Here is a 12,399-nt window from a genome sequence, read left to right as displayed (position 1 = left end):
TCTCATGTCGCTGCTCTCTAGCAATACCTAGATAGTAGTTGTGACAATTTTGTGTAAATATCAACTTTATTTTCAAATGTGGGATGTGCAGCAAAAGTGTCCTTTTTTCTGCCTGGATACAATGACATCATCCTTTCTTTCCTGATTAGATGGAAATATTCTTTTAGCTGACCTCAGTGTCACAGCTGTTTAGGATTGCTAAGGCCTCATGTACACTGCTGCTGCTAAACAGACGTTTAGTGTAAATACAATATATCAATGAAAAATATGTCAACAGGTGACAAACTAATAAAATTATATCAACCAGTGTATGATTAATCTAACATAATAGACAGTACAACAGTGAAAAATGAGTATATGCAGGTGAAAATGAAAAATTAATAATTAAATCCTGGATCAATATTCCACCACAGGTGCTGCCCACCACCTAGTGAATAATGTTGGAGGCTTACCAGACAGCCTGCGACCTCCCTTATTCAGGGGGGTCAAAACAGGCTCAGTAGAAATATATGGACCTCAGGAGGTGTCCCGCAGGGAGCTCTGTAGATATTCCTCCGGCATGCAAGACCAAGGTGCTGTCCAAAGGATACTGACCCGGGAGCGTTCCTCTTATGGCAATCAAAGTTTTCTCTCCAACGGAATCCAGCAAGGATTGTCCATAAGTGCCAAGAAGAAAAGAAGACTCCAATAGTGCAGGGAGACTATGTTGATTTATTAAAATACCGTACAAAACAAATATAAAACTTCTGGCAGGGGAAACGAAAAAAAAAACTCCACCGCTGTTTAAAATAGAATCTCGCATGCGCGATGCGTGCTGGTGTTGTGACCCTACGGCCGGTTCGTCACAACTGACGTCATCAGGGGTACAAGTCGCCTAGAAGTCGGATTGAAGTAGTACAGGAACCTTTTCTGAAGTCGGAGCGTCTTCAGTAGTGTACATTAAGACGGCTCTCATTCACTAACATTGATTTTCTCATGTCGCGCGACCTGGGGCGACTTGAAGTAGGATCCCAAGTCGCTCCTGTGTGAACCGGCTCTTAGGAGCAGTTGGGCATTTTTTTCTGCTCCTGAACTCTCCTCTGTTATCTTATTAGTATATGTACACAGGGTCGTTTATAGTCGTTTCTAGGCAGTTAAGTTTAGAGGCTTTTTTTGGGACGCAAAAAAATGAGTTCACAAGCTGAGTTTAGAGGCATTTCAAGCACCAAACACTTCTAAATGCGGCTAAACGTGGCAACTCGCATTTAGCCGCGTTTCGTTTACAGGCATTTTTAATTTTTGCCTATTTTTTGAAAAATGTATGTGTATATATATATATATATAATTTTTTTTAAACTCTTCTAAACGCGGCATGTAAATGCGGCAAAACGTGTCTCTCTCTCTCTCTCTAGTGCTTGCTCTCTCTCTTGCTGTGTGTGTGTCACGCTCTCGCTGACTCTCTCGTTGTCTCTGTCTCGCTCTCGTTGTCTCTGTCGCTGTCTGTCTCTGAAATGATTGTAATAATTGTTTACTCGATTGATTAGTAATACTTTTATGTACACTGCAATGTTTGTTTGGCTTTACCTAGAACTATGTTTGTGTTTCAGATGCATAAATCAGGGGTTTTGAAAAAAGCTATTGATTACATAAAGTACCTTCAGCAAGTGAACCAGAAACTTCGTCAGGAAAACATGGCACTTAAGCTGGCTAATCAAAAGAACAGTAAGTAAAATGTTGTGCCTGAAATTACAATGGCTGTAGTGACAGAGATTTGAAGCAGGCATATTCTGTCTGGTTTTGTAGTGAGGGGTACAGTAAAGTCTTGGTTGGCCCACAGGAAGTAGAATAAATTTACTAAAGGCAAATAGACTGCACTTTGCAAGTGCAGTTGCTCTATAGCTTTGTAAATGAGGTTACATAGTTGCATAGTAGGTGAGGTTGAAAAACGACACAAGTCCATCAAGTCCAACCTATGTGTGTGATTATATGTCAGTATTACATTGTATATCCCTGTATGTTGTGGTCGTTCAGGTGCTTATCTAATAGTTTTTTGAAACTATCGATGCCCCCGCTGAGACCACCGCCTGTGGAAGGGAATTCCACACCCTTGCCGCTCTTATAGTTAAGAACCCTCTACGTAGTTTAAGGTTAAACCTCTTTTCTTCTAATTTTAATGAGTGGCCACGTGTCTTGTTAAGCTCCCTTCCGCAAAAAAGTTTTATCCCTATTGTGGGGTCACCAGTACGGTATTTGTAAATTGAAATCATATCCCCTCTCAAGCGTCTCTTCTCCAGAGAGAATAAGTTCTGTGCTCGCAACCTTTCCTCATAACTAATATCCTCCAGACCCTTTATTAGCTTAGTTGCCCTTCTTTGTACTCGCTCCATTTCCAGTACATCCTTCCTGAGGACTGGTGCCCAGAACTGGACAGCATGCTCTAGATGCGACCGGACCAGAGTCTTGTAGAGCGGGAGAATTATCGTTTTATCTCTGGAGTTGATCCCCTTTTTAATGCATGCCAATATTCTGTTTGCTTTGTTAGCAGCAGCTTGGCATTGCATGCCAGTGCTGAGCCTATCATCTACTAGGTCCCCCAGGTCCTTTTCCATCCTAGATTCCCCCAGAGGTTCTCCCCCCAGTGTATAGATCTCATTCATGTTTTTGCCACCCAAATGCATTATTTTACATTTTTCTACATTAAACCTCATTAGCCCACCCCATTAATTTGTTCAGATCTTCTTGCAAGGTTTCCACATCGTGCGGAGAAGTTATTGCCCTGCTTAGCTTAGTATTGTCCGCAAATACAGAGATTGAGCAGTTTACCCCATCCTCCAGGTCGTTTATGAACAAAATAAATCGGATTGGTCCCGGCACAGAGGTAAAACGTCACTTTACAAAGAAAATCTGATCGCATGCAAGGAAAATAAATAGTATTTTTGCTTGCATGTGATTTGGATTATGGAAATCAGCAGAGCTTTCCCTCATTTACTATGTTCTGGGGCAACTGCACTTGCTGAGTGCAGCTGCGCTTGCAAAGTGCACAGTCCTATTTTCCTTTGGTAAATCAACCCCACAGAGAGATAAAATTGTATAAATCTTTAAGTGACCAAGAAAATACCTAATATAATCCATATGAGGATGCCACGCTCAAGTTCAAGATGCCAAAAGTTTCCTTTTTCAAAATACCTTCTTGAACATCTTTCTTTTCTTGCTCGTTTTTACAAATATATTTCATGGATTAGTTGCAATATATATTTTATGTTTTTATATTCCAGAATATTTGAAAGGGATTGATTTGAGCAGCTTGGTTGACACTAGCATGGAAATGAAGATGGACGACTTCAACCAAAACATTTTAATGATGTCTCCACCAGCTTCTGACTCTGGCTCTCCTGCTGTCTTCTCCCCTTACTCTGTGGATTCAGAGCCTGGAAGCCCTCTCCTTGATGATGAAAAGGTGGGCTTTCTTCTTAGTACCAAGCAGTACAATGTTATTTCTATTAAAGACACATTCAATACATCACACATGCAAAACATAATAAAATGTGCTGTAAAAATATGTACCATCTTTTAAGGTAGTTTTATAGTTGATGATTTCTAATTGCATATTAATTTTATGTTTCAGATAGTCCCATTCATAACATGCACATGTATAGAGTTCTGAAACTTGTGCAGTTTAGATTTACCACTCTTGTATTTTCTGGTATTTGTCAATGTAGAGACCTAATAGTCGAGTTCTTTAAACAATAGAAATGAATGACCTGTAACACTTTTTGTAACCAAGCTTTCTATAAACTTTATCTGTTTGGTCTTAGGTTGGTTAGTGGTTGGTCACTTTGGTTGACTTTGACATAATAGCAGAAGGCACTTTGTGAGATACCACACTTATTCCAAGTCTGATGTCTTAAAGCGGTTGTAAACAGCTGGGCGTTTTTTTTTGCCTTATCCTGCAAGGTAAAGGCATAATGTGCTAGTATACATCACATACTAGCACATTATGTTAAACGTCCCTTAAAACTAAGCTCTTCCAGCTGAGATGTCAGCGCTGCAGACGCTCCCATGTTCAGCCATCTTGCTTCGGGGTGATGACATTCCCGCATGGGAGCTGCCGTTCACGGCACAGGGCTCCGAAGGAATGGCACAGGCGGCCGTTCCTTCAGAGAGTATGCGCCAGTGATATCACTGGCGGCATGTACAGTAAATATCTCAAACGATGCATGTTTAGGAGATATTGACACTACCTATAGGTAAGCCTTATTATAGGCTTACCTATAGGTAAAAGCAAGAGATGGAAGTTTACTGCCACATTAACCTCTTTAAAGAAGGTAAACAAAACTAAGCTCTCACTCTTCTAAAAATACCAGATGTGTGGGCCACAACACAGGATGTCACACTATTTAGTTTAATGGATCAGTGTTACTTTACATTTTATATTTCAGTAATTGTTTTACCACATTGATTTTGTTTATATTGAAGGTTAAAGATGAACCAGACTCTCCCACAGGATTGGGCATGATGGACCGCTCGAGGATGTTACTATGTGCTATGACATTCCTTTGCTTGACTTTTAATCCCCTAACTTCATTTCTGCACTCAGAAACTGCGGAGCACTCTGATAGGACCATGCAGCATGGAACAGGTAGAACCATGCTAGGTATTGAAGTATCAGGTAAGCAGAATTTCTATATTATATTAATAAAGATGTTTTCATGCACTAATTTGGTCTCACTTTGATGCAATTTGAGGGCTATAGACTTCAATGTTAACCCTCCAAAGATGCATGAAAGTCGTACCTGAATGCACTGTTGCATGTAAAAACATGCAACAGTGCAGAAGGACAAGTCACATAGTTGCATAGTAGCTGAGGTTGAAAAAAGACACAAGTCCATCAAGTCCAATCTATGTGTGACACATCCAAGTCACACCCATCCAAACTTTGGAGTCGTACAAGTGTGAATGGAGCCTTAGGGCTCCTTCACACGGGCAGACTCCGCCAGCGGATCTGCCTGCTCAGCGGGGTATCTGTCCTATGATCCCCGCTAAGAAGACAGATGACAGGTCCATGTCTTCTCCACTTATGCAAAGGGGACACAGCCCCCCTTCCTCTTTGGGGGGGTCAGATGAAAACTGTCCGCCTGTCTGTTTACATCCGACTGTCATCCGATCTTATTCACCAGACAGATAGGGAACGAACCCCCCATCCACCTGTTTTTAACAGATCGGATATCGGCGGGTGTAAACGGACACATGTCCATTTTACATCCACCGCTCCATAAAGGGCAATGGATGGTCCGATCGGGTCCGCCTAAAAAACTGACAGGTGGACCCGATCAGGGTCCACCCGTTTGGAAGGGGCCTTAGTGGCACTAGCTAAAATGAATGTCTACATTCCCTTTTTAAAGAGCTTTTTTTTTTTAATGCAGTGTCCTTTCTTTGGTCAAGAGCTGAAGTGTATAAAGCGTTTGATTCAGGGTCTACAAATGCTCTGTTCTAGGAAAGCTTCTAGTGATAAATACTCACAGAACTAAATGATCAAGACTATGCCAGGTACGATGTAGCTGACTAGTCTGCATCTGTACAGCTCAAAGCAGAGCTGGAACCATGCCTCGCACATTGTGTGGATTTATGGCCTAAAGCAAGAGCTAAAAGTCTGTCCTAACACAGAAGCATACACTTTTTTTGTGTTTGAAAAGTTAAAGTGGACTTTGCATTAAAAAATGCAAGGTCTGCTTATTTACCCAGGGCTTACTCCGCCATGCCAAAATGCTGCACAAATCTGTATGCATTAAGATAAAAAGCCTTCTGTGTGCAGCAGCCCTCCTAACACTTACCTGAGGTCCCTCTCTGTCCAGCGATGTCAACGAGTGTCTCAGCCGCCCGAGATTCTCCCTCCTGATCGGCTGAGACACAGCAGCGTGGCGCCATTGGCTGCCGCTGCTGTCAATCACAGTCAGCTAGCCAATCAGGGGAGTGAGGGGGCCGGGTCAGGGCTCCATGTCTGATTGTACACAGGGAGCTGTGACTCGGCTCTGGTGCCCCCATAGCAAGCTATTAGCTGTGGGGGCACATAACAGGAGGGAGGGGCCAGGAGCACAGTAGAGGGCCCCAAGAAGAGGAGGATCCGGGCTGCTCTGTGGAAATCCACTGCAACATAGCAGGTAAGTATAACATGTTTGTTCTTATTTTAGGGAAAAAAAACAAGACTTTACAATCATTTTAAGTAAAGGGCATTCTACTTCTTTTTTTTTTTTTCTTCCTTTTGTTTTTTTTTTTTTTTTTTTATGGGTTTATTACGGCAAAATAAAAAACATGTAGGAAGGTGGGGCGCAGGCCTGTCTGTGTGGGAGGAGCCTCGCCTTTTAAGGCATGCCCCTGGTCCTCCTTTCCTGATGGCGTTTCTTCTCGCGTTAAGGGGGCAGGCTCGTTTAGTTCCAGTTCAGTCATGGCGTCGGCGGCTCGGGTTTTCCTTTCCTACAGCACGGTAGCTCGCGGCTACTCTACGGGGGCTTTTTGTCTTTCGAACTAAGGTAAGGGGGGGGGGGGGGGGTACAGCTGTCTGTTGGGGGGTAACGGCCATGGCAGCTCACGGCATAGTGTTGCATCAGCAGCTGTAGGTTTTCCTCAGTTGCTGTGGCTACCCCACTGACAGGTCTGTCTCCCCTCTTTTTCTGCCTAATTAACACATGCAGCAAACACATTTGACTTGCGTGTCACAATGATTTTCTGCTACTAAGAGTCTTTTCAGCTTACTAGGATGTGTCCAACTAAATACATGAAAAGGGGACAATCTCTAAAAGATTAGATTACCCTCTGTGCAGTTGGTTTGCATTTTCCATCTCTGCATGCAGGAAATGCTCAGAATGTTCTGCTTTTCATTTCTGTGGGAAATGTCTACAACAGGCTAAAAAAAGGGAACAAAACATCAAGGATCAAGCCGTATAGTCAAGTGCAGCTTTCCAGCTGGAAGCCAAATTGCCATATGTGGATATTGGGCCTCTGACCATTGTATTTTAGTCTAGATTCTCATGTGTTTTTATTGCGGGACGCATGTATGTGGCATAGCAGTACAGTCATTTGAATGGGCTGCTGTAGCCGTGGGAAAGGCAGGAAAAGTTGCTGACTCATTTCTGAACTGCAGCTGCGCATTTTCCATGCATGGGAAAAATGTACCATGTTTTCTAATAGGTGGGGTAATAGTAAGTATTACGTTGACAGAGGTGTTTCATGGATACATGTCACTGCGGTATGGCGGGCAGGGGCACTTCAATTTTTTTGGTTTTACTCAGTTATGTCATTTTCCCTGTTTTAATATCATGGAGATTGTGATGCCCCACAAAAAAAAAAAAAAAAAAAAAAGAGGGTTGCGGGCATATGTGCTCCAAAGTTCCAGTTTGGAGGTCATGTGAGACTTGTTACTGTTATACTTCATGTTATCCTCTAGGGTTTCATTTTTATTGCCAGGTGGTAGCCTCTTGTTTGCTTGTCTTTTTGATTTCCGTAGTTCTCATTTCTGCGTGGCCTTAAGGACACAGGGTTCATATTTTTCTCTCGGTTTCAGGTTGTTGCAGGTAGGTATGTCATTAAATCACCGAACTTGCTTTTGTTCACAATCATGGGTAGGTCAAGATTTCTCTGGTCAGGTATCACAGCGTGACACCATCACTAGCTTACCTGTCACGTTTCATAGGTTAAAGTGGGGGTGATCGGTTAATTCTCTTATACAATGGCCGGGCCTCTCACCCATCACTCGCACGTCATTCGTTTCAAGCTTTCATTTCTCTCAGGTTTGTGAGGACGGGGTTTTTTGGTCTGCGTGACCTTTCGCCACTTACCACTATTTGTGTCTACTATCGGCCGGCACGCTTTTCACCGCATCACTCGGGTGGGGGGTGTGTCAGGGGTACTTACCAGGTTGCACCTAGGCATCCCACGGTCAGCTGGGGAAGGGTCACACAGTACACTATGTACACGAGTCCGTTTTGTCTGTCAGGTTGCGGTTCATTTCTTAAAACCTGTGTTGTTCATATTCTAGCATTTGTTCCGAAGGGCAACTTTGGTATGTTCATGTTCCTTTTGTTCCGTAGTTTCATTTCTACATATCCGCAAGGTTTCACTGCATGTCTATCAGGACCCAGGGGTTTCATTTTTTTTTTCTTCAAGTTTCAGCGTGTTTCAGGTAGGTATTATATTGTTTCCCTTTGCTACATTGCATCACTCCATGGCTAATTTAGGTTTCACTGCGTTTTTACAGTCACTTGGTTACTTATCATGTTTATAGGTATGAACGGGTTGAGATGATCGTTGTTAATTGACTTGTGTGGTGGCAAGTTCGCTCATCCATTTCACATACGTCATACGTTTGACATATCATATCTTATCTGACATGTTTTCGGGGCCTGAGTGTTTGTTTTTAATTACCTGCTACACCTCAGGTGACTCGGCTTCTTTCCATTTCACTTACTGACACGTTTTCAGTCCATTGTTTACACGAATGTCCCTGGCTAACCACGTGCACCATATTAAAAAAAAAAAGGGGGGGGGTTATCATTTTGTGATACATACCGGTATGTTTTCAATCCAGACGTTTAATTTACTAAATCACTATCTTAAACCCGACACAATCTGCGCTATGCCCACTTTACTACAGCGATATTATAACTCAATAAATGTGAACAAGCAACTATAGACAAAAAGTGCTGCAACCAAAATAAACTCGAATATCTAGTTCTGTGTCATATATAATATGACATATAATTCAGGTGCGCTACTAGTGTCCCAATGGTTAAAGTTAATCTTCAACCCAAACTTCTTGATATTTGTATATTACTTTAGTGACAATCAAAATAAATAAACATGAGTGAAGTCCCAAAAAAAATATCAAAAATTGTCAAAACAATGTATCAAAAATTATGTTTCTATAAAAGTCTTTCTTTCTGCTAATGGGTTTGCTAATCCTTTAGCGTCTGAACCTGCTGACAAAGCGGTATAAGGACATGCAGACAAAGCGATAGCATAAGGGGGGGCCACTTATCAGATAAGTTGGACCCCTATTACGGGGGTCTTTAGAGCCTCACAGGAGCCAGATCTAGTAGGCAGGAACAGCTGCTTTCCCTTGTGGCTTCGGATCTGCTTTGGCTTCTTATCGAGCACCGGGACGATCTCAACTTGACCGATGCCGCTATGTGATCTCAGATGTCTTTAGGGCTTCACCGATGCCGGGGCTTAGAGACACAAACAGCTCATTTCATCTGCAGTTAGAAATCCGCCCTAGGTTCCTCCCAAGCACTGGGATGCCATATCGTGATCTGTGCTCCTGTGTAATCCCTCGTTAGCATATTGGGGATAAAATAAAAAAATTCTCCATGGTGAAGTACATAAAATTTCTTTATTTAAAACTGATGGATGGCTGACATCAAGGTTAGAGCAGAAATTTCAAAACGGATAGCTTGGCTGCCGCGAGGCTTGCCCAGCTGATGTGTAGTGACGTCAGGTCCCGTAGCTGCGTCCAACGCGGCGTTTCTCTGTAAGAGGCTTCGACGGGGAAAGGAGACTGGGCTTGCCATGTTTATTTATTTTTATTGTCTCTAAAGTAATATACAAATATCAAGAAGTTTGGGTTGAAGATTAACTTTAACCATTGGGACACTAGTAGCGCACCTGAATTTATTATATACTAAATCACTATCACCTTATGTCATGTCTCAGGCGGCAGACATTGAGGATTTTGCATCCGATCCTCCTTCTCCGGCTAGGGGTTCCAAACACGGCAGTACGCCCTCCCTGAGGTCCTGGACCATTCTCAGATTGATGGCTGAACTACAGTGCATGGGTATCTCTTATTCAGCGTTCGCGCGCAAAGCGGAACTTTTTAGACTCTTGTTCCCTAGTGCATCGGGCTCCGTTCCTGAGCAAGTCACCCTTCGTTCATTCGGGTCATCACTCACGCAAATCCACTCCACTCTAAGTTTATTGGCAACGTCCTTTCAGGAATTATGAGCCAGGGTTGAGGTCTTAGAAAGCCCTCCATGCCCGGCCCTGGAGGCACCTATCATCCCCAGCACATCAGCAGTCACCCTTGATCGTGCCGTTAGCTGCAGGTAAAACCGCTAGCTTGCTGTCTGTTACTCCGGCTCATTTCATCCCGGCTAATATTAAAAAGGACATTCTGGATGGTAAAGATGTCAATTTAGCTTCCCTGTTGAGGGGCTCATGACATTGCTGACAATAAGTCATATGCTTGTGGTGAGGTCTCGGTGGTAGTCAAGACCAGGGACCATAGGCTTAATTGCAAGCTCTCCATTTCAGATTTTGTTCTAGCGTTCAGCATTTTTAGGGATGTTGTGTGCTCAGTTAGTCCGCAGAGGAGGGAGGAGCTTGATCTCTACCTTTTATGCTGTAGTGGAGTTGGGGCAAAAATACAGGGGATCAGCCTTTTATCATTATCATCGTTCTTTCTCTGCGAAGGCTGCAGTCATTTTTGCCCAGCACCAGGTGATGACTGACTGGAGCAACGTGAATACTAAGCTTTTTTGTCTTTTTTTGCCAGGTTAAGGTCTCCTGTGTGTGCCACGTGTCCGTCTTCTACACATCCTACCTACTGGTGCCCTCTCATGGGACCCCCTGCTGTTCCAGGTACCTCCAGGGTGCCCTTAAGTTTGTTACCAACCCCAGCTCATTCGACTTCCTTTGACAAACGTGGCTGACCGATTCAGTTTCTAGGCAAGTCACAGATTTGTAGTAATTCTAATCATGGCTCGTGCAATTGCAGCCAGTGCCGCCTCCTACATGTCTCTGCCAGCTGCTATAGGGCACACCCCAAATCTGCCTAGTTATTGAAGCAGATGAAACCAAATGTCCTTTTCTTACAGGCCAGTCTGACTTCCCATCCCCCCCCCTCGTTTTGTCAGTTTTTGGTGGAAGGGTTTACGCAGGGTTTTCACACAGGTTTCATTACATTACCTCAGGGCACGTTCAAGTGTAAAAATCTGTTGTCATCAGTAGCAGACCTGGAGGCAGTGGACTTGCTGCTCCAGTCCGAGCTGGACAAGGCTTTGTCATAGGGCTTTTTTCCACACCGCCTTTTCATAATTGGTGGGTCAACCCCCTTGGCTTGGTTTAGGGGAAATTTTCAAATAAACTTTGTTTGATTTACGATTTATCAGCCCCTAATTGTTCGCATGTGCCCAGTCTGAATTCCTTAACCACTTACAGACTGGCCACTGTATATATACGTCATCAGTTTGAAGGTGGATATCTCTGTAACGGCAGCAGCTGCTGCCATAACAGAGGTATCCATCTTTAGGGCCGGGTGTTCTGGTTACGATAATAGTGGTCTCTGCGGCGGATTCACCGCAAGATCACCGTTATCAGCGGCGGGAGAGGTGCCACCCCCTTCCCGCAGCTCTCCCGCGCCCTCCGCCGCTTACCGAAGCCGTCGGTAGCGGTGGAGGCAATCGGGACCTTTCACGTCTGTGGTATGGAGATGGGTGAGGGGAAGATGGTCCCCACCCATCTCCATACCATAGGAGGGCGGAAGCGACGTCAAAAAGTCACTTCCGCCCATACGTCTTAAAGCCACATTTTTCCAATGTCATTTTTTCAAATGACTAATTTTTTTTTTTTTTTTTTTTTTTTTTTTTGCATTTTAGTCCAAATATGAGATCTGAGGACTTTTTGACCCCAGGTCTCATATTTAAGAGGACCTGTCATGCTTTTTTCTATTACAAGGGATGTTTACATTCCTTGTAATAGGAATAAGAGTAACCCAATTTTTTTTTTTTTTTTTAAACGGTGAAAAAATAAATAAAATCAAGTAAAGTAAATAAGAAAAAAATAAATACATTTTTTTAAAGCGCCCCGACCCGACGAGCTCGCACGCAGAATATAATTCCAGCCCTAGACCACCTCTGTAACGCAAAACATGCAACGAACAGGCGCAATTTTGAAGCATGGCATGTTGGGTATCAATTTACTCGGCGTTACGTTATCTTTCACAATATAAAAAAAATTGGGCTAACTTTACTGTTGCCTTATTTTTTTTATTCAAAAAAGTGAATTTCTTTAAAAAAAAAGTGCGCTTGTAAGACCGCTGCGCAAATACGGTATGAAAAAAAGTATTGCAGTGACCGCCATTTTATTCTCTAGGGTGTTAGAAAAAAAACAATATATAATGTTTGGGGGTTCTAAGTAATTTTCTAGCAAAAAAAAAAAACTGTTTTAAACATGTAAACGCCTAAATTCCAAAACGAGGCTGGTCCTTAAGTGGTTAATTCCATCAGAGGAGTTTTTGCTCAAATATGCATCTGTGGACCAGGCAATCCAACGTATCATCTGCATAGGTAGGAATGCTTGGTTGTTCAAAGCAGACATTTCAGATGCTTTCAAACTTCTCCCGATTTTACCTTCTGTCTGGCAGTGGCA

At 43.0% G+C, this 12,399-nt stretch overlaps 1 protein-coding gene across 2 annotated transcripts in view; it reads left to right on the top strand.

The window, feature by feature from the left end:
* Positions 1-12,399, top strand: part of SREBF2 (sterol regulatory element binding transcription factor 2) — a 149,491-nt gene that overhangs the window by 77,059 nt on the left and 60,033 nt on the right. For both annotated transcript variants that reach the window (XM_073592722.1, XM_073592724.1), the window contains exons 6-8: positions 1,587-1,701; positions 3,255-3,436; positions 4,456-4,648. In XM_073592722.1, coding sequence (XP_073448823.1) covers positions 1,587-1,701; positions 3,255-3,436; positions 4,456-4,648 — 490 coding nt within the window. The remainder of the gene's footprint in view (positions 1-1,586; positions 1,702-3,254; positions 3,437-4,455; positions 4,649-12,399) is intronic.

Source organism: Aquarana catesbeiana, linkage group LG07 (genome assembly GCF_042186555.1).
Source record: "Aquarana catesbeiana isolate 2022-GZ linkage group LG07, ASM4218655v1, whole genome shotgun sequence".
Classification (NCBI taxonomy): Eukaryota; Metazoa; Chordata; class Amphibia; order Anura; family Ranidae; genus Aquarana; species Aquarana catesbeiana.
The sequence above is the reverse complement of the archived record's forward strand: the minus strand, read 5'-3'. Positions and strand labels throughout refer to the sequence as shown.